At 50.7% G+C, this 20,362-nt stretch overlaps 4 protein-coding genes across 6 annotated transcripts; 1 reads left to right on the top strand and 3 right to left on the bottom strand.

Annotated features, from left to right (window-relative positions):
* Window positions 1-161: 161 nt before the first annotated feature.
* POLDIP2 (DNA polymerase delta interacting protein 2) lies at window positions 162-8,632 on the bottom strand. The gene is made up of 11 exons (XM_010978990.3): window positions 8,392-8,632; window positions 6,921-7,002; window positions 6,003-6,100; window positions 5,211-5,307; window positions 4,965-5,040; window positions 4,628-4,735; window positions 4,044-4,180; window positions 3,213-3,239; window positions 2,910-3,035; window positions 1,799-1,878; window positions 162-1,217 (listed from the first exon to the last, which is right to left on the bottom strand). Exons 1-11 carry the CDS (start codon window positions 8,550-8,552, stop codon window positions 1,103-1,105), a joined length of 1,107 nt encoding a protein of 368 aa, XP_010977292.1. The 5' UTR covers window positions 8,553-8,632; the 3' UTR covers window positions 162-1,102.
* Window positions 8,633-8,713: 81 nt separating this feature from the next.
* On the top strand, window positions 8,714-14,393 carry TMEM199 (transmembrane protein 199). Of its 3 annotated transcripts, none has more exons than XM_010978989.3 (6): window positions 8,714-8,960; window positions 9,066-9,139; window positions 9,438-9,527; window positions 10,039-10,081; window positions 10,279-10,391; window positions 14,052-14,393. In XM_010978989.3, the coding sequence occupies exons 1-6, from the start codon at window positions 8,753-8,755 to the stop codon at window positions 14,130-14,132; spliced, it is 609 nt and encodes a 202-aa protein (XP_010977291.1). In that variant the 5' UTR covers window positions 8,714-8,752; the 3' UTR covers window positions 14,133-14,393. The 3 variants fall into 3 exon arrangements, with proteins under 3 accessions (XP_010977291.1, XP_031324222.1, XP_010977289.1); XM_031468362.2 differs by lacking the exon at window positions 14,052-14,393 and adding an exon at window positions 11,142-12,068; XM_010978987.3 differs by lacking the exon at window positions 14,052-14,393 and adding an exon at window positions 10,691-12,068.
* Window positions 14,394-15,209: 816 nt separating this feature from the next.
* SEBOX (SEBOX homeobox) lies at window positions 15,210-16,124 on the bottom strand. The gene is made up of 3 exons (XM_031468363.2): window positions 16,094-16,124; window positions 15,769-15,929; window positions 15,210-15,590 (listed from the first exon to the last, which is right to left on the bottom strand). The coding sequence occupies exons 1-3, from the start codon at window positions 16,122-16,124 to the stop codon at window positions 15,210-15,212; spliced, it is 573 nt and encodes a 190-aa protein (XP_031324223.1).
* Window positions 16,125-17,462: 1,338 nt separating this feature from the next.
* VTN (vitronectin) lies at window positions 17,463-20,336 on the bottom strand. Its single transcript, XM_010978986.3, has 8 exons — window positions 20,163-20,336; window positions 19,950-20,069; window positions 19,559-19,873; window positions 19,345-19,484; window positions 18,930-19,086; window positions 18,611-18,763; window positions 17,869-18,216; window positions 17,463-17,653 (listed from the first exon to the last, which is right to left on the bottom strand). The coding sequence occupies exons 1-8, from the start codon at window positions 20,224-20,226 to the stop codon at window positions 17,541-17,543; spliced, it is 1,410 nt and encodes a 469-aa protein (XP_010977288.2). The 5' UTR covers window positions 20,227-20,336; the 3' UTR covers window positions 17,463-17,540.
* Window positions 20,337-20,362: the final 26 nt, after the last annotated feature.

Here is a 20,362-nt window from a genome sequence, read left to right as displayed (position 1 = left end):
TACAGTGAGTATACCTTTGTCAGCTCGCTGCCTTGAATGTAATTCTTGTATTTCAGTTCATCACCTGACTTCATTATGTTCTCGCTGGGTCCTATGTTCCATTGCAATCAGTTGCCCCGCATCCCAGGCTCCCCCTGGTGGAGGATTAAGGACAACACTAATAAGGACTGGAACTGAGATTTAATATTAATTCAAGAAAATGACCTCTTTAACAATGACTACAGTAGTGTGCAGGGATCCTAAGAATCGGCAAAAATGCAACACATTTTATCTCTGGCTCTTGGAGATCTGTGAGAAGCTCAGAAAGTAGCTTGGCTTAGTCACCGTCCATACCAAAGCTCCTTGGCTGAGTTTCTGCATTTGTGATCTTGGAGGCTTGAGACTTGTGCCCACAGCTGGCAAGCCCATTGCTCCGGGAAACCCGACAGGCTTGCCTCACTCCTCTCCCAGGCCCAGGGAGGCCAGAGATGCCAACAGTTGGCCAGCACTAAGAGCTAAGCCACTCCTTTGACCTTGATGCTGGCCTCCTGCTCTGCACTTGGCAGAGGGTAAAGAAAAGAACAAGAGTCCAGTCCAGCCCCCATTCCACTGGCTAAGAGGCACAGTGACCTGGGAGACGTCAGCCGACCCCCAGTCTCAAGAAGGAAACAACCTAGTAGAAGGGGCAGCTTCCTGGGAGGGCAGTAAGGAAAGCAACAAAGGGCCCCCGCTGGGTCAAAAAGGGAGCCTGAGACGCCAGGGGCAGAAATGGCGAGGATGGCCAAGCGTGCACTCGTTTATTGACCAAACCTCACATTCTAAACAATTTGTGTGACAGGCTAGGAAACTCCTCCAGGCCTGGGCAGCTGAACACAGAGTTCCTGATGGAAAGGTTTACTGGAACACAGCACAGGCAGGGCTTATGGGGGAGGCCAGCCTTGGAGGAGTCCTACATGGGTCTTCTGGAGAGAACAGTTACACTCCACCCGCCAAAACAAGAACCCCACAATCAAATGGCGCAAAGGATTAAGAGACCCACTGTGGCCCACGATGGAGAGAGTTCTGCAGCAATCGTGGGATGTTCTTCAGGGGCTGAGGCTGGGTACTCAGGACCTCAGCTGGCCTACCAGTGAAGGCCTGAAGGTGGTGTCTTCTCATCTTTATTGCTTTCGAGGGAGAAAGGCGGGATCCGGACATCAAAGTGGGAACCATCAGGCCTCTCGAAGCGGAACGTGCCCCTGTAGGTCAGAGAAAAGCTGGTTTAGAGGGAATGAGGGCTAAGGCCCTCCTGAGGTCTGGAGAGCCCATTCTGGCCCTATATGAAAATAAGAAACACAGCTGTCCTGATACTGGTCCTTAGATGCATAAGGAATAAGCTACCCAACTACACTTCCAGGTTAAGGAGTGAAACAGCAGGGCAAAAAACCAACTACATGGGCAACTCAGTACAGCATCAGAGTCACCAGACCTCAGGGGGTGGGGGTATAGTGCAGTGGTAGAGTGTACACTTGGCATGCACGAGGTCCTGGGGTCAATCCCCAGTACCTCCATTAAAATAAATAAATAAATAAAGTACATTCTTAAAAAAAAAAATAGTCACCAGACCTCTCTGACGTAAGTCTTTAGTCCACAAAACCACAGGGAAGTAGGAAACAGACAGTCATAAAAAATCAGATGACACCCACACAACAATGAACAGGAGATAAGGCTCCACCTCAGGGCTTCACTTGGCCCAGAGTTAACTGTCAGCTATGAGCTCTCTCTGACCTGCAGTGTCCGTGAAGTTGAGCTGCCCCCGCCCCAGCACATGCTCACTCACCACATGTGCCCACTGGAAGCTTGCAGGGAGACGTGGCTGCTATACTGGAATGCAGGCTGCTCCTTGGATAACACTGGTTCCTGTGAGGGTTCAGGCAAAAGAGGTCAGGCCAGACAAGCTCCCTGTACCCTGCGGCCCCATGCTGACTGCCAGTCAGGACTGGATGCCCCCTCATGCCTCCCACCATAACTCGACCAGTACCTCCTCCTACAGCACAGCCATTGACCTGGTCCTTTTATTCTGACCTTGGGAAAGACAATCTCAGATTGAATGTCTGAGGTAACTAGGGCCTACTCTGTAAATACCTCTTCCAGCGTCTGTTCACTGAGTACCTGAGTGCCAGGCACCATGTGGTATTCTGCAAACTCCTGCTGACTTAAGTCTGGTGGTAATCATAAGGTAATAGGTGTTAACCCCATTTCAGCAGTAAGAAACTGAGATTTTGGTTAAATAACTTGCCCAAAATTATGCAGCGAGTAAACAACATAGCTGGCATTTGAAACCAGACTAACTCCAAAGCCCTATTTTTACTATCCCACCCAGTTTCCCCAAGTCCCTGCAAACATCGATAAATGCTTGTTGAATGTGGCCCCTTCTCGTGACTTTATTTCTCAAGAGACGGTGGCGTAGCACACGAATTGCAAAATCAGATCTCTTCAAGGACCAGCAAAGGATGTACGCATATAAAGAGGCAGAGGAAGGACAACCAGGAGTGGTGGGGAGTGCATGCCCCGCCTGAAGGCATTCCAATTCAGTTTTGTTTTTTCTTTTTTTTTTTTTTTAAGGATATGTGTTGCCAAAGCGAGCACCCAATTCAAATTTTTTAAAAGGCACTATGCCTACAACCACAAGCTTTGATGTCAGATTCACTTGGATTCAAATCCAGGCCCTGCCACTATTAGCTATAGGACCATGGGCTAGTTAAATTTAACAGTCTCAGTCTCTTCATCTGTGAATGGGTGGTTATGAGGCTTCTCACCCCAAACAGCCTGACGCTTTCACACACTGAGCCTCTGTCCTTAACCACAGAGAAGGAGGAAACCATGCACTAAGCTCCCAAGCCTGCTGTGCAGGACCAGAAACTGGGCATTATTGGCCCAAAGATGCTCACCCTGCCCACCACCCCTCGGCCTCGCACTGTCTCCAAGGTGCCGGATAGACTGAATATCCTCCAGTGCCGCTCCCGGAGCTGTACCACGTCACTGTCAAGGTTCTCCAAGCGGATACAGTAGCGCCACTGTGAGGGTAGGGAAGAGAGTTCACATCTGAGAAGGAACAGACCCTGGGCTAGCCCTCTCAGAATTCTAGGAGAGCAAAGGGCAACAAAGGCACCTGCATTGCACAAGCCCCACCTCCCAACCTGCCCAAGCAGGCACACCTCCTGAGTTCCCCTCCTCCCGAGGAAGACACTCACCCAGTAGACGTGGGAATTCTGGGCCTCCTGGGGAAAAAACACAAAGAATTTCAGTGCCAGAGGGCAGGACCAAGTCTCTTCCCATCATCATCTCTCCGAAGGAGTGATGTATTCTAGGAAGGTTGCAAAGATAGAACAAAGCTCAACTATGTCTGAACTATGGCCAACAAGCCCACAGGGAGGCAGTCTCCCTTGGGTCCATCCCTGGCCTCCCTCCTCTTCATCCTATCGAGATCACCAACAGAGCTGGAAGCCAACAGAAACCAGCCTGGAGCTCTTCCCTTACCACCCTCCCTGTCAGCCGCCACCTCCTACCACCGCTGGCCCAGGCCACTGTCCTCCTCCTTGGCCCTCCCATACTCCAGGCTAATTATAATATTTGACATGCTATATGTTGGCCTCCCCCACTACCATGAGCTCCTGGAAGGCAGGAACAGTGTTCCACTTTTATTTGTATCTCCAGGACCCAGCTTACCACCAAGCAAGAAACAGCTAAATGAACGTTTGACTAACGCATAAAAAGTGTAAAGATGGGCCTAGACTGATTTAAATAAGCATGTGTATATTCTTCATAAACATGGCCCCTTTGAGTCAGAAGAGAAAAAGGAAGGGTTAGCCAGGAGGACTCCTTCCTGGGACCAGGGTTTCCCTGCTCTAGGTCTTGGTGTCAGCTGTCGCCAAGAGGCTGCTCAACCCCAACCATGTATGCAGCACTTGAAATCAGAACCACAGACATGGTTTAAATTTGGAACCCACACCAGCAGTCACTGAGGATACCACACAGAACCTGGGACCTAGCTCTGAGGGCAGGTATCCAAGCTGGGCACATACCCTCATGCCCATGTAGAAGGGGATGACAGTGACACGGATGTTCTCAGTGGTTTCCCGGTGGACATCAGAGAGCTCCAGCCAGGGGTGATTCTTCTCTTGCCAGGCCCGTAGCGTCTCTCGAGCCACAAAAGGGGGTGCTGGGACAAGAGGCGACTGGTTAGTCCAGGCCAGAGTCCAGGGCATTGCACCCACTCTCCAACTGCCCCTTCTAGAAAACTCTTCCCAGTGGTGGCCCAGGTAAACAAGACACCCAAACATGAGCCAAGCACAGGCCGGAAGAAGGCAGAGAGCTGCCTACCAAGAATAAGCCCTGAGGGGCTGACATCAGGGGAAGAGAAGCGGACTAGGAGTTAGGAGCCCTGGTTTTCAGACCTCGCTCCACACCACCTCGCAACCTTCAGTCCCTTCTCATCATCCCTGAGCCTGTTTCCATATCTGTTAGGAGGAGATAATAGCCATCTATCTGACAAGTCTAATGGGAGTTTGAATAAGGTTGTGGAAACAGAGCTTCGAAAATGCTTCTGTGATACTCTCTTTGAAGAAAGGGCCCTCCTATTCCAGCTTCCCTTAATAAGAGAGGATACCTTTTGTCTGGTCATACAGAAGAAATCTTTCAAAGAGCTCATGCTGGATGGGAACCTGATCAGTGGAGGTGTAGGGGAGGATGTCTTCATGGCTGACATAGTCCAGGCCTGGCAGAGAGAGGCAAAGGGACAGTGAAACTCATGTAGGAGGGGAGAGGACCAGGGCTGAGAAGAAACACAATTCCTGGCCTTGTCCCAGGTTGGGATGACCACCACTGCTCTCAGCATCTTTACTCCCTCCCAGCAGATTAAAGGACATCAGAAAGGCATCAAAATCCTCTCCCTAAGACACACTAGACCGACCACCACAGGCACCATTCAGATGCTCACCACTCACCTGGGATGGCATAGAGGGCCCGGCTGTCATCATGGTTAGCCAAGAAAGTCACAGCTTCTGTCTGAGATCTCTGAGACTAAGGCAAGAAGTGAGTCAGAGACTTTCTTGGTCACTATCCAGTAGTGAGGGCTTGGGGCCCAGTGCTGACCCAGGCCTGTTTAACCCCTCTCCTTCCCTTAGCCCCCATCGGGGTTCAGGCCTTTCCCATGGAGAAGAACCCCAGGCACAGCCATCTTGCTTACTTACTATATGTGGACAGTCTCGGGCATCAATCAGCACCTGATAGTAAGTGTGAGTTTTGCCTTTCACCTCCTTAGAGCCATGGCCAGCAGGGTTTTCTGCTCTATGGGGCAGGAGAAGCAGCCCAAGATCACCCCCAGAGAAAAGAGAAGCAGTGCTTGCCCCAGGTCCCCATCACCTCCTCACTAAACAGACTGGTGCCTGAATTGAAGGGGCTTAGCACCTGCTGTGTACCTGTTCAGCAACACCCCAGCCAGACGCTCCCCAGTCAGGGGTAAGCAATGGAGTATGGAGGACCCATGGCATAGGGTCATCATTTATCTTACTCTCTGGATGCCTTTTACAAGAAACAGGCCACGTTGAGAAAATCAAACTGCTGCCTCAGTCCCCGAAACCCAAAGCACCCCATTCTCCTCACGTCCCAGGGGCTGTCTGTGATTATTTAACAGAGCTGGGCCTTTTCTTTTTTAACATATTCTAGTGATAATAAAAGATTAAGGGAAAGATTCTAACTGAACATCAGGAAATCAAGAAGCCTAGTCCCCCAAATGCCCTCTGGGGTACTTATAATGCAAATTGTGAATCCCTTGGGACAGCATCCTGGGGAGACCTAAAGGGATCTTAATTCTGTCCCTGGCATGAAACACTTCTGTCTCCATGGGTATTAGTGGCCTGGGAGTGTTTCTAAGGCCCAGAAGGATGCTGCTGTCTTCACCCCTGGGGCCCCAATTATGTATGTCTGCCATGAAGCAGGTCTCCTCCTGAGGATACATGTGGCACAATGATGAGGAAACTTACTTTTCTGGAGCAGCAGAAGCCACATCCCGGTCATATAGTCTGGCTTGCCAGGGAAACAGGACGACACCTCGGTAGCCAAAAATACTGTGAAGGAAAAGCTGGGAGGAAAGAGAGGCCTCAGTGAGTCTGCAGCCCAGCAGGTCCATCTGGGTGGGGCCCAGACCACTAAGTGGCACAGGTGTTAGCAACTCTAGCACAAGGTCTTGCTACTCTTTCCCTTGAATTCTGCGATCCACCTAGACAAACTATGGAACACTCTTACCGCCTCTTCAACTGGGTGACTTCTACTCATCCTTTAGGCCATAGCTGAGGCCTCTAGGAAGCCTCCTTTACCTCCCCTCCACTTAGCACAGTGTACAGCTGTTGACCATTTGCATATTATAATTCCTTTCTAAACTGTCAACTCCGTGAAGGTATTGCTTTCTGATTTAACACCAATGCATAACGCTCAGTCCATTGCAGACATACAAAAAAAAAAAAAAAAGTTGGGCCTAAATCTATCGCAGTGGAGCTCATACAGAAAAAAGTGCCTCACACCCAGATCTTACTTCACTGCAAATATGATAAAGCATCAAAAAGCAGGTTTGCTTTTCTGAAAGCTCCCTCCACTAGCTTCCCACCAACCACTATGTTAAATGACTCTTCAGCAACTGGGCTCTCTCCTCATAACAATCCAAACCATCTCTGTCCACACTAATTTGGAAAGAGAACTGACTGACACATGGAAATACATTCAAATGCAGGAAAACAGAAACTCCATCTTAAAAACAAAAATAAAATAAACCCCACCCTTGTGATTCTGGTCTGGCACCAAACACCAAGGCAGAATACCATAACATTCAGGCCTGTGACCAAATCTGACCCTTTCAGAAGCAGAACAAACCATAAAAATGAAAGATGACCCAGACCAGCACTCACTTGTCCAGTCTCATATTTTCCATTCTGTTTTGGCACCTCGAACACACCAACTGTCTCCAAAACTTTGCCCTCTGGTCGGTTTCTGATTAGGAAGGAAAAGAATAAGCAACTGAAAAGCTGAGAAGGGAATGGATTTACTAATGCATCTGAAAAAGCTACCAGGATACTGAGGGGCCAGGGCAGTAGCAGAGAAGGGTCAGGGCAGTGAAGCCAGCTGAAGCACGTAAGGGTCCTGCCAAACCACCACTCCAGAGATTCTGTCTTTCCTCCTTTGAAGTCCAGCTAGAGATGCCTCCTTGGTTTCCATGAGACCTGTCTGTTCACAGATCACTTTCTTCTGATTCTCAGCATTCCTCAAATCATGCCCTCAGACCCTGCTTAATTAATTGTATCCCTTGCCTCCATTTCTTCCTTGACCCACCTTCCTGACTTACCACAACATTTTAACTGCCCTTCCCACCTTGCATTTCAGTTATTCATGTCCCTGTCTTATCTCCATTAGAAACTGTAATGGGAGCAATGGGAGCAATGCCTGTGTCTGATTAGCCTGTGTTCCCTCTCAGATCCTAGTGTATAAGGCGTGCTCAAAAAAAAAATACTTGTTTTGTGTTATATGATTTCACGTCCATCTCCCCTCTAAACTGCAGTCCTCACCCTGCCCTTGAATGGCTTAATCATCCCTAGATTTCCTACTGTACTCCCTGCACTGCACCTAGTAGTATTCTCCCAAACTAGTTTTTGTTCAGATTTACATCAGTTTTCTCAAGGGTCTTAAACTGCAAATAGCTATCATTTCTCCCCAAGGTCCGTGTCTAATCTCAGCCATTAAAAGGTCAGCTATCTCAGAGACCTCGCTGCACAGAGCTGCTTTTTCGAGGGGGCCCTTCAAAGCAATGCTTTCTTACTGTTTTGGAGATGTGAACGTTATGCTTCCTCCCACTTGATCCACCAGCCCCAATCTGATCTGCCTGTCCTATCCCTAGAGGCACTACTCACAACATCCCCATGGCCTCAAACCCCCTTCCCCAAGTTACATAAATAAAAGGTGTATCCCCAAGGTCACACTGAAACTTGGGACCCACGCAGGGCCCAGACTCGAGTCCCGTTTCCCACTTCTAGCATCTTTCTCAGGGAGGCCTTGACCCAGTCATGGGCTGAGGGTTCAAGTCAAAAGCCCTGAGACTTAATTAAAAGGCTGCCCACTAACAGCAGCGCTCGGATTCCCCCATTCGGAGAGGCAGGGTTCTCCATGGGAGGGTTACTAGTGTCCCCTCAGAGCCAGCCCTGCACAACCCAGGGCTCCCTTCTCTGCTCTTGGCACGCGTCCCAGGCAGCGCAGGTCGACTCTCGGCCGGGACCCTCTCCCGGGTCGAACTCCAATCACCCTCACGCAGCCCGGCCCCGTGGTCTCCTCGCTGGCTGGGAACAAGTTCCCAGGGCTCCCGCCCGGCCCCCGCGCTCCGTCCCTCACCGGGACGAGAGGTGCCTCCGCGTCATCGTGGTCGCCGCTGGTGGGAAGGCCCCAGCTCCACCCGCCGCACAGTACAGCCTCGGCCCCCGGGCCCCGGCCAGCGACCGGGACCACCAGCGACTGCCCACCGTCAGGGCCCGCCGGGCCACACAGCCCGCCATGTCCCGAGAGAGCGCCCGCCGGGCTGCTGACACACAGACGCACCCGCGGCCGGGCGGCCTTCCGCCCCCGCCCCACACTGCCCCGCGCCGTATCCCCGCCCCCTTGGCCCTCTGCCCCGCCCCGTGAGCTCAGAGCTCCTTCCGGCGGAGGCAGACGGAAGTCCCGGCTCGGGGTCACCTGACCCTACAACTGGCTAGACATGGCGTCTTGCTTGTTAGCCGGTGAGCGACTGATACGCGCTTTGGGTCCCGGTGGGGAGCTCGAGCCAGAGCAGCTGCCGCGGAAGCTGAGGGCAGAGCTTGAGGCCGCACTAGGGAAGAAGCACAAGGAATGTCAGCCGGGTGGCACCGAACGCCTGATTTCCTTCCACCTGATCCGGGATCTGCACCAGTACCTGAGAGAAAGGGGTGAGCCCCAGTCTCCAGTCCACAGTCGCCTCATTTTTCTCTGATCTTAATCCTTCGACCTCAGCTCTATGCATCATTATATTTGTGGAAATATTTTCTTCCCAGATTCCACACTATACCTTCATGAGCTCCTAGAAGGCAGTGAAATCTATTTCCCAGAGGTTGTGAAGCCTCCTCGGGTATGTAAGGGATATATCTGTGAGAGTGGGTGTTGGCTGAGTTGGATTTGTGATACATCCAGATTTATGAATCGATCTTTGGGCTAAAATATTTGTCTTTTAAATCCCCCTGAGCTGGGATGGGGGAAGAAGATATTGTCCACCCTGTTTGACAGCTTGGAAAACTGAGACCCAAAAGACTAGTTTCCAAAGCAATGGAGGCAGAATATGGGTCGCCTGACACCTTTAGCATGCTTTGCGCCCGTGCTTTCTAGCAAGTTGGGAGTATCATTCTTCTCATTTGATTTTTGTGCTTCAGAACCCAGAGCTAGTTGCCCGTCTGGAGAAGATTAAGATACAGCTCGCCAATGAGGAATATGAGCGGATCACCCGCAATGTCACCTGTCAGGTAAGGGCTCACTCTTCAGTTCATATATTGTGTAGCCCCTGAAAGTAGGGCCCAGCACTGGGAAGAGGTACAGATAAAAGAAACAGCATAGAAACTTGGTTTGTATACTCTTCAGAGACCATAGGGACTCTGTGCTGGGTACAGGCCAAATACAATTCCCAACTTATTTACCAACACTCTGAGCTCAGATGTGACTGATTTTTAAAAGTTGTAGAAGTGGAGATGAGCCTGGAGCCTTTCTTCTGACAGGGCTCCCTACTGTTCTCTGGTATGCTCCTGCCCTGGAGAAGGAGATGGGTAGATGGGTACTAGGAACCTACACCCCTTCTCTGAAATGCTTGATCTGTGGTCCAGAAAAGATTTCAATTGGTCCCAGACAAAAATCCATGGAGAACGCAGAGTTAATGTGTTGCAGAACAAAGAGGGCTGAGCTCATACTGACAAATGAATACTCTCCGGGCTGCCTCTGAGCTATGTCTATTCTGAAATCATTTGCTTTTCTTTCTCTCAGGATTCAAGGCACGGTGGAACTCTCAGTGACCTCGGGAAGCAAGGTGAGGTGCCAGGAAATCAGGCTGCTAAAACCTCTTCCTGTGACCGGTCGGTCATGGCACTCCTTCTGACTCTGTATTTAAGCCTGAGCTATTCAGGCTTGAGGGAAACCCATTTGATGGGGGAGGGAGCTTTGAGATAAGAGGGCCTCCTGGAGGATGGCAACCTAAAGGTTTCTTCCCTGGGCTCCTCCCCAAAGTGAGGTCAGTGAAGGCTCTGGTCATCACCATCTTCAACTTCATTGTCACGGTGGCAGCTGCCTTTGTCTGCACTTACCTTGGAAGCCAATATATCTTCACAGAAATGACCTCGGTGAGTAGTTACTGGGCAGGGCAGGCTGCCCCAGGTGGGAGTATTGGTGGGAAAGGGAGAATGTATGTGAAAATGCCTTGCACAGGTAAAGTATTTGTGTGATAAACAAGGGGCGCATTTGAGCTGTCCAGTAGTCATGGAGGGTAGATGATAACCTCAAGAGAATTCAGATCCTCTTTTCTTCCCTTTCCCCCAACTTATGGGCTGGGTTGAGGTCCTCTCCATCCTTATTAGTTGCTAGAGTCTGCAGAGCTGGAAGCTGGCCTGCATCTGTTAAGCCTGGTTCTTTCTCTTCCCAGCGGATACTGGCTGCATTGATTGTGGCCTCTGTGGTGGGTCTGGCCGAGCTGTATGTCATGGTACGGGCAATGGAAGGCGAGTTGGGAGAGCTCTAACTGCACTTGATCATCAAAGTCTAAGGATTCCAGGCTTCCAGCTGCCAATCACTGATTCTCAGTCAACCCATCAGGCTCTCTGTACTCAGCTCTGGTTAGTCAGAGGGCTGAACCAAAGCCACCTGCTGTTCCTGTGGGGCACCCCATCCTGTGTCAGTTTACAGAGGGGGCAGTAGAGGAGACTCAGACAACAACTGAAAAGACCTGGTCTCTCAATATGTTCTCCTCAACCTGGTGCCCATCTGCCTTCTCCAGTCCATTCTGAGCATTGCTGGGACAGGGGTCTTTTTCCATTGGGAGTACAGAGAATCCAGGCCTTTTCAAAAGTAGACCATACTGCCTTGAACTTGCCCAGGTTCACAAATCAGTGGTCATCCTTGCTGCACACATCTTGATGCAGACCTAAAATTGAGATCAGAAGACTCCAAGAAAGCAGAAGGGATTCCCTTTCTCCAGTTTGTGCTGGAAGAGGAACTGATCAGAGGACATCAAATAGGAGAAAGATGGTTGGTACACAATGGTGGAATTGGAAGCAAGGCAGCTACCTTTTTTAATTAGTTTCTGTCTTCATCCTCTTCCTTCTTCTGCTTGCCTTGTTCATATTTTCTGTATGCTTCTGCCTGTCTCACCACTCACTACCCCTTCTGAAACTTTCCACCTTCCCATCACCTTTTGCTTTCAAAAATGAAAATGATTCAGATGGCAATACAGTATGCCTGCTTTTAGTTGTGAAATCCCTTGTGCATGTTTGTGTTTGTGGGGAGAGTATGTCTTCTGTGGGTTGTATCAATAAATAAAGGGAGATGTTCTCTGTAGACAAGGGACTGTTTTTAGATTTAACTATATTTGTAACTATATATATACGAATGTGAATATACACATCACATATATATACATATTATATGTAAGCTTAATACAGGTTATTTTGTGTAGATTCTTCAACACGTTTGGGTGAGTATGAAAAATAGTGTGTAAGAGTTCTCAGTTGACTAACTGTTTTACGTGATTGCTTTTGGTGTTCACAGTAATCCCAGAGGTTGGAAAAGGAAATGGTTTTAGGCCCTTTTTCCAGAAGACAAAACTGAGGCTGAGAAAGATCAAATGACCAGCTGAGGTCCTTCCTCTGTTAAATAGAGCCAGAGACTTTTAGGTTGCCCTGAAGTCTCTGTGTAATGTTAAACTTATAAGAATTTAGATTAGTGGTGTGCTGATAGAATCTGTATAAGGCACTTAAAAATGGTATCAGCATTATTTATCCAATAAATATTTGTTGTACCCAGCATATTCTTATTTCAAATCCTGTGAGAACACAAAAGCCTAGAGATTTCCATAGTTGGGAGAATTGGCCAGGGTTGTTCCTAATGGTGGACTCTGTCTTTGTTCAGTGTATGAGCTCCTGTCATCTTTTTCTTTTTCCAGAACACTCTTCTGTTCTTAGAAATTATACACTCATTGGCTCAGCAGATGTTTCCTCTATAGTATTGCCAGTTTCTTGAATTATAGCAAGTCAGCCTCTCAGGGCACTATCCTCCATGAGAGAGAGGGTGGCTTAGGCCCTTCTGTCCCACCACAGATCACTGTGTTGAGAAATCGTAGGGTTTCTATTGTTGGTTGGAAGAAATGTCAGCCATGAGAAAAAATGCAGGTGGACTTCTAGAGTGTTTCTAGCAACTCAGACAGTTTTAAGATTGAGTTAAAAAGCTACACCTTGGTGCAGCTGTTATGGAAAACAATATGGAGATTCCTCAAAAAACTAAAAATAGACTTACCATATGATCCAGCAATCCCACTCCTGGGCATATATCCCGAGGGAACTCTGATTCAAAAAGATACATGCACCCCAATGTTCATAGTAGCACTATATACAATAGTCAAGACATGGAAGCAACACAAATGCCCATCAACAGATGACTGGATAAAGAAGTTGTGGTATATTTATACAATAGAATACTACTCAGACAAAAAAGAATAAAATAATGCCATTTGCAGCAGCATTGATGGACCTAGAGATCATTCTAAGTGAAGTAAGCCAGAAAGAGAAAGAAAAATACCATATATTATTACTCATATGTGGAATCTGAAAAAAGAAAAAAGAGGACACTAATGAACTCATCTACAAAACAAATAGACTTCCAGACATAGATGGTTACCAGGGAAAAGGAAATAGGAAGGGATAAATTTGGGAGTTTGAAATTTGCAAATGTTAGCCATTATATATAAAAATAGATTTAAAAAAACAAATTTCTTCTGTATAGCACAGAGAACTATATTCAATATCTTGTAATAACCTTTAATGAAAAATAATATGAAAATGAATATATGTATGTATATGCATGACTGGGACATTGTGCTGTACACCAGAAATTGACACATTGTAACTGTACTTCAATTTTTTAAAAACCAAAAAAAAAAATCATAGGATTTCTATTGTTGATTGTGAGAAAAAATGCAGGTGGACTTTTACAGTGTTTCTAGTAACCCAGATGGTTTAAGATTGAGTTAAAAAGGTACACTGAAGCTTTGTGGAGATTCACAGCTGTACTTACCTGTGCTAAACTCCATGGGTCAGGGAGACAACCTACCCTTGAGCTTTCACAGCTTCCACGTACCTGGATTCAGGTTGGAAGACTTCCACATTTTAGATAAAGAGCAGACTTCCTTAAAAAGCTTCTGATCCAGGGCGTCTTCTCAGGATGCAATTGGAGTCATTCTCCACACACCCCTCTTTTTTGGAATGGGGTCTTTACCTGGTCCCAGCCCCCTACTCACAAGCCAATAGGCTTCCGTGGCCTTGAGTACTTGTTGAGAGTTCCTTAATGGGCCAAGCACTGCCCTGGCTTCTGGGGCTAGAGGAGTCAAAGCCCTGGGGCCTGCAAGGAAATGGCCACTGTGCAGGTGGCTCCCATCTGTAAGGGCACGAATTAGAATAGGAATGGAGATGGGGGAGGGCCTGTCATCCAGTTTTCGTCCCAGAGAAGGGAACTCTCTGCTCTCAGACGTTTGTCTCACCATACCATGCTTTCTCTGGTGCAGCCTGTGTCCAGGGCGTCCCAGGGAGAAAGGGGAGTCCTTGGCAGCCAGCCTGCAGAACAAGAAGTTTGAGGCCTTCCCAGTTCCTCAAGACCTGTCGTATGGGGAGGGGGTGGGAACTACCGTGTATTGAGCGCTTTTACTACATGTCGTGCACCACGTGAAGCCCTTCATCTGTATTATTGCTTCTTGTTCCCCAAACAGAGAGATGAGTGTTATCATCCCCATTTTTTAGGCTCATAGACTGTTGGTGAGTTCCAAGATTACACGGCAGACACGGCAACCAGGATTTGTATCCAGCGCAGACCAGTTGTAAACTCCCAGCTTTTCTCTCTGAAGCAGAGCAGCTCCAGAAGTGGAGGCAGCTGGAGTGTCTGGGAACCAGTGGGAGCAGAAGTGGGTACAGCTGAGGCTCCCGTCTCTCCAGGGTTTGTCAGCCAGAGGCCTAAGCCCTTCAATTAACTATCCCTCTAACTAATCCCAACAGAAGCCTGAATAATACCTCCCACCCAGAGTCTATGTGGAACCTGGCCCTATTTAGGGATTAGGTGATAGAGATAAATTTCAAAAGCAAACAGCCCCCATCTCAATTCATTTGCAGCACACAACAATCCAGATTAAGGTAGAGTTTGGGTTTTATTTGGAGATTAGTTGGCATTACAGATGACAGTGATACCAAAACCCAATGCTGCCGTGCAGACCACCCCCAACCCCCACCCCATCCTGAATCTCAGGTTGTCTGCAGCCGCAGGTCAGAGGGCAGCCAATCTGATTAACAGAAGCCCAGACTCCTATTTCTACTTTATTACTTTAATATCACTCCCTCTTCAGATCCGTGGTTCTGATTAATTTGTCCAGGCAGTAGTAGGGCAGGAGAGGGGGCCCTGAACTATGAAAGGATTGGTCCCTGCAGTCTAGAATTAGGATCAGCACTCTCCTAGTTCACTTAACAGTCAGTTTATGGCTTGGAGGGCCCTTGGGTGAGGGGCAGCTGGCCATTCTCCTTTAGTGGGAGGAGGTGTGGTCAGCTGGGGAGAGAAGAATTGGGAACCAGGCCTGGAAGGAGAAGTGGGAAACATGAGCCCTGACCTCATCTCTTTGTAGGTACCTCCTGCCGAGATGATAGGCATAAGCCCCAGAAGGGGCAGGGTGCTAGGTAGCAGAGCCAGGCCCCTGTCACTCCATAGGACCCGCATCTAGGCTGGCCTGGAGGACAGGGGAAGGGAGGGATCCCTGAGCTAACCCTTCTTCCTGTAAGAGAACTCCCTTGTTAAAAAGAGGGTCCACTTCTTTTTTTTTTTTTTTTTTGGGTCCACTTCTGATGTGTTCAGTCCTAAGGGGTAGAGTGGGTTACAGGAGTCACAGGAGGGGTCTTCCAAGTTCTAGACCTAGATTAGGAGTGGTCCAGGTTGGTGACAATGGCCGAGGCATAGATGAGGTCAGACAGGCTGCCCAGTGAGTTCTGGGGGGTAGCTCGCTCTGAAGTTAGGTGGACCCCTGCAGCCCCAGCTGGTCCCCATGGGGCAGTAGCTTTAGCCCCCACCCATCCATGCCCTGGACCCAAGCCAGGAGCTGGGCAGGAGGTGTGTCGACACACAGAGGCATACTGAGCTGTGCTGTTGGAGGGTGGAGACTGGCCCAGGGTTCGGGGCTCCCCAGACTGCTTGATGGTGTCTGGAAGAGAACAGGATCTCTGGGGTGGCTCAGGCCTAGGGCTTAGGCCTCCTGGCTTTCTATTCTTGATTCTCTTGGCTCTGCGGTTCTGGAACCACACCTGATAAGGAAAGAAGGAGTCTCTTCTGGCTACAGCATCCTTTCCCACCCTCCCCTGGATACAGTGAAAGCAGAACCTGGGGGCAGGATACCCAGAGAGAAGGGACTGTGGGTCAAGCTTAGAAATTGTCTGCGCGAGAGCATTCCCAATGAGGGCAGGGGTAGGGGTCACAGCTTACCTGAATTTTGGCCTCAGGAAGGCAGGTGACCTGGGCCAGGTGCTCACGGGTGCCAATGTCGGGGTAGGGCCGTGCTGCAAACACCCGCTCCATCTCCAGCAGCTGCCCTCTGCTGAAGGTAGTCCTCTTTCTCCGATGGGGACCCAACCCACTGGCAAGGCCTGTAGGCCAGGGTGGGGGTCAAGCCAGGTGTCCCTGCAAGAACCTCTACCCCAGCCTCAAACCCCCAACAAACATGGAAGCTCCTACTCCCCACCCCTCTCAAACTTCCCCATCACACCCTCCCCACATCCTCCCCCTGCCCACCCTTTCCCCACCAGATCACCTGCAGAAGATGCATCCACTGAGCTGGCCATGGAGCTGGCAGAGTGAGGAGCCAGATGGCCATGCCAAGGCTGTGCCCACACCAGTCCCCTCGGTTTGGGGTTTTATCCTGCTCCGAGGGCTGGCTCCGCCTCCAGGAGGGGGTAGGTTTAGTGTCCAGCTCCGAGGATGAGGGCGGAGAACTCCCAGAGAAAATAGGGGAGGCCAGGGGCAGTGTTGGGGCTTGTGGGGATGTGGGTTGGGCAACCCTATTCCTCTGGGCTTCATAAAAGAAGCCCAGCCCCCTCTTCAAACCTCAAACTCTGGTAGTCTGTGTCTGAAATCCTGTACTTTGTGAAAATCCTCCCAGGGTTCTTCCAGGAAGCCAAGGCGTTCCCTTTCTCCAATGCTGCCAGTGTTTCAGCTGCCTATCCCACAGCCCTCAGTGCCCTGGTACTGGCTGCCATCCAGAGAGAGTGGGTGGAGTCCTATACCACAGTTAAGGACAGGGCTAGGAGATCTGAACAGAATGAGGAGGAAGACAGGGGGGCAGCAGTGAGCTGGAGCCACCCTCCCCTCAGCAGGGCTGGGAGCAGATGTCACCACCAGATCACCCTCAGGTCCACTTTAGAGCTTTGTCTGCATCTAGCCCGTTCTTTCTGGCCCCTTGAGAGCCCAAATGGGCTTTCTAGAGCCCAGGAATCTGGACCCAGAGAAGGTTCCACAGTTACATTGAGGGGTTTTAAGAAAGATATTTGCTTTTACAGTGTACTCATCCTTGGAGGTCTTCTGGGCCACTTTTCTAAGAGAAATGGGTGCATTTGTATTTCCTTTTAGTTCCTGCTCTTCCCTATCTCTCCTGACTCAGTGCTCCGCATCACAGATCCAAGACAGAGACCTCAAAGGTCCTTCATCGTTGAGGTGGGTTTGGAGGAGCACAATGACCAGTTCCCCTGGAACTCAAATGTCTAAGCTAACAGCATTTCATGTCCAGTATAGGCAGAAAAGCTGAACCAGAACTCATCACTTCCTGCCCCTTCTCTCTCCTCCAAGACCCTAGTTAGTGACAGGTAAAACAAACCCAGGGCTCAGAAGTGTAGCTTGGTAACTCCTGTCATCCTCAGAGGGGTTCGAGCTCCTGCTTAGGGGCTGGTAGGTTGTGGGGGGCTGCTCAGTGCAGGGGGAAGTCTTGCACTCATGAGGCCCTCCCAACCCACACCTTTTCTCGCTCACAGAGTGGGCCTATCCCCAACATGAGCTGGACACAAGGAGGCTCTGCTCTGTCCCCTCCCCCAAGCCACCCTGACAGCCCAGCTTCCCCTCCTCTACCCAGGCAGATCCCTCCCTCCTGCCTGTCCAGCCCAGCCAGGACAGTAGTCTTAAACTCAAGACCAAGGAATCTTTATTGGGCTGGGAAGAGGAAGTTGGCGGAGGGGGCAGCAGAGGCCCAGCTGTGTGGACTCAGACTCCTACTCGTGGATAGGGACTGGGCAGCCCAGCCAATACTGAGCGATGGAGCGTGGGTAGGGAGGGATCACAGCGTCCACTCGCCGCGTGCGAAGGTTCACTCGGTAGTACTTGTCTGGAAGAGAAGTTGGGAGAGGGTGTGTGAGACCCAGCATTGGCCTGCCCACTCCTGCCCAAAGAAGACCTGGATCTCTCCTAGAAGGATAAGTTAACATCCACAATGCACTTAAGGACTCCCATCTGGCTTTCTGGAATCATCACCCAAGAGCTGTGTTCAGCCCATGGGGAGCAGGGACAGCAGACCAGATATAGGGCTGGCAGGGTTCCCACCTCCTGAGAAGAAGTAGACACTCTGGATGGGCTCACAGGTGGCAGGCACTAGCCAGTCCATCTCATAGTCATAGTTGTAGGCTCCAGGACCACTCTCCTCACTGGAGAACAAGGGCAGCCAGACTGAACGAGATTTCCGGTGGGGGTTCTGGCTGCGTCTACGGCTATGGCCACGGCCACGGTGTGAGCGGTAGCGCTTGCGGTTGCGACGCTTAGACTTGGTCATTTTGATCTGAGAGGAGCGGGGAGTTGAGCTTGAGATGTAGATATGGCCAGCCATGGCCGCATCCACTTGTCCAGGCAAACCAAGCCAGTCCCTGCTGATGAACCGGGGCTGTCCAACACCACCTGTGTCAGGGAAGGGGTCAATGGGGAGCCTTGGTAGCCAAGGATGGGCCCAAGGACACACGGCTAGCCAGAGGCAGAGCCTAGCATCCTGGCCTTCGAAATCCCTGTTCAATGCCCTTTCACCTGGGCTCCCTCCACCATATCCCTCCCCGGTTGCCACAGCCCCTCCTTCTGCTGGCTGTGCTCTTGGCTGTGCTAGGCAAAGTCCAAGGTGTGGGGTCCAGCAGAAGGCAAACCTCCCCGACAAAGGTCAACAGAAGCAAAGTCTGACCTGAGCAAACAACTTTTGATCAATAGCTCCACAGTCACAGCCCCTCTGGCCAGCCCATCCCTACCTCTACCCGCGGATCCCAGCCCTGTTGAGGGGGAAGAAAGACTTGCTCTTCCTCCATACCAGAGGAACTGCCCCAGAAGAGAATTTTGAAGATGTCCTCCCAGCTGTCCCGCTGCATCAGGGCAAAGTGTTCAAACACGGCCGACTGGGAGCTGCCTTCACACTCCTCTTGACTGGGCTGCTGCTGGAACTGGTACTCCCAGTACTGTTTGCCTGGGGAGGGGTGGCCATGAGCAAGACTGGAAAGCCCAGAGGCTGTAGAAGTTACAAGATCCCGGCAGGGGGTTGGCAATAATGTGAGGCCAGTCCCCAGTGGAGTGTGGAAGAAAACCAAGACTGCTCCACTGCCTGTTCATCCTCCCACCCACCCCCTGAGTACCTTTGAAGAAGTAGACCCGCTCCCGGCCACTGTAGCTATGAGCAGGAAGTGCAAAGGCTGCATCCAGATTATCCGGAATGCCCCTGAAGCCTTCAGAGATGTTTCGGGGGTAATCAGGGTCCAGGACACCATCCTCAAAGCGCCAGTACTGACTACCCTAAGGGGTCAGGAAGAAGAGAGTGAGGAGGCAGCTGGCTGGGCACAGAGGCAGAGTCCCCTACCTAAGGCAGCAGCCCTAGTTCCAGGTTTGTAGCCCCAAGACCTGGAACCTGGGGCTTTCATGTCCTTATAGAGACCCAGCCAGGGACCACAGGCTGGGATCTAGCCCTCTTGCCCACCCTGGTCCTGGACACAGCAGCCCTCAACCCCTACCTTGATACCCTTGACCCTAACCCACAGGCCCTGGACCTGGCACCTTGAAGAGGTAGGTCTTCCCCTGACAGTTGATGCGGGTAAAGGCGGCATCAATGGGACCCTCAATGCCCCAGACGTCTTGGATGAGCTTGGGGTACCCAGGCCTCACTGCCTTTTCATCCAGCTCATAGCAGTACAGCCCTAGAGGGAGGGAGGCTATGTGAGAGGATGCTCCTGGGGCAGACCCCTTCCCCTGAGACCCCTCCTTGAGTCACCTCGGAAGGCAAAGAGGGAACCATTCTTGAGGTCAGTGAAGGCATCAAAGGGCTTCCCGCTGCACTTCTCCTCCTCTGCTGGGATCTCAGGCCTGAGGAGCTCCACCTCAGGTTCTGAGTTCCCCTGCCCAGATATTGGAACGACTTCTTCCTGAGGGTTCTGAGTAGGTGCCAGTTCAGGAGTCTCTTTAGTGTGGCCCTGCAGTCTGGGCCTCTCTGTCTGTGGTTGGGCACTCATACTGGGTCTGGTCTCCTCGTGGTAGTCGTACAACCTGTAGTCATCTTCTGGCTGAGTGAATACATCCCCTCGAGTCACTGCAGGCAGGATGGGCGGTGGTGAGTCTCCAACTGCAGAGGGGACCCCAAGCCCACCCAGCCACTCTGAACGCACCTTGGGGCTTGCACTCGGCCACGTAGTCGGCACAGCAGCTCTGGTAGTAAGAGCAGAGCTCGTCACACTGACACTTCCTGTCGGCGTTGAAGCCCTCAGTGCAGCGGTCCTTGCACGACTCTGTGGGGAAGGGGTATCAGTTAGCATGGCCAAGCCCAGGCCACCCTTGCCCACCCTACATTGACCCAAATGGCCACTGACACCCTCCCACACCTTGGTCAGCCAGAACAACCCATGCCAGCAGGGCCAGCATCAGAAGGGGCCTTGGAGGTGCCATGGCAGGGCCTCCAGCCTTGAGCCTGGTAAAGTAGAGAAACTGCAGTCTCTGCTCTGATGCCTGAGGAAGGGAGGGAGAGGTGAAACAGGGAGGGAGAAAACTGGAGAAGAGGAGCTGCCTTTTCTACTGCTCTGTT

Source organism: Camelus dromedarius, chromosome 16, assembly GCF_036321535.1.
Source record: "Camelus dromedarius isolate mCamDro1 chromosome 16, mCamDro1.pat, whole genome shotgun sequence".
NCBI classification, from domain to species: domain Eukaryota; kingdom Metazoa; phylum Chordata; class Mammalia; order Artiodactyla; family Camelidae; genus Camelus; species Camelus dromedarius.
Note: the sequence above shows the minus strand (reverse complement) of the source record. Positions and strands in the feature narration are given on the sequence as shown.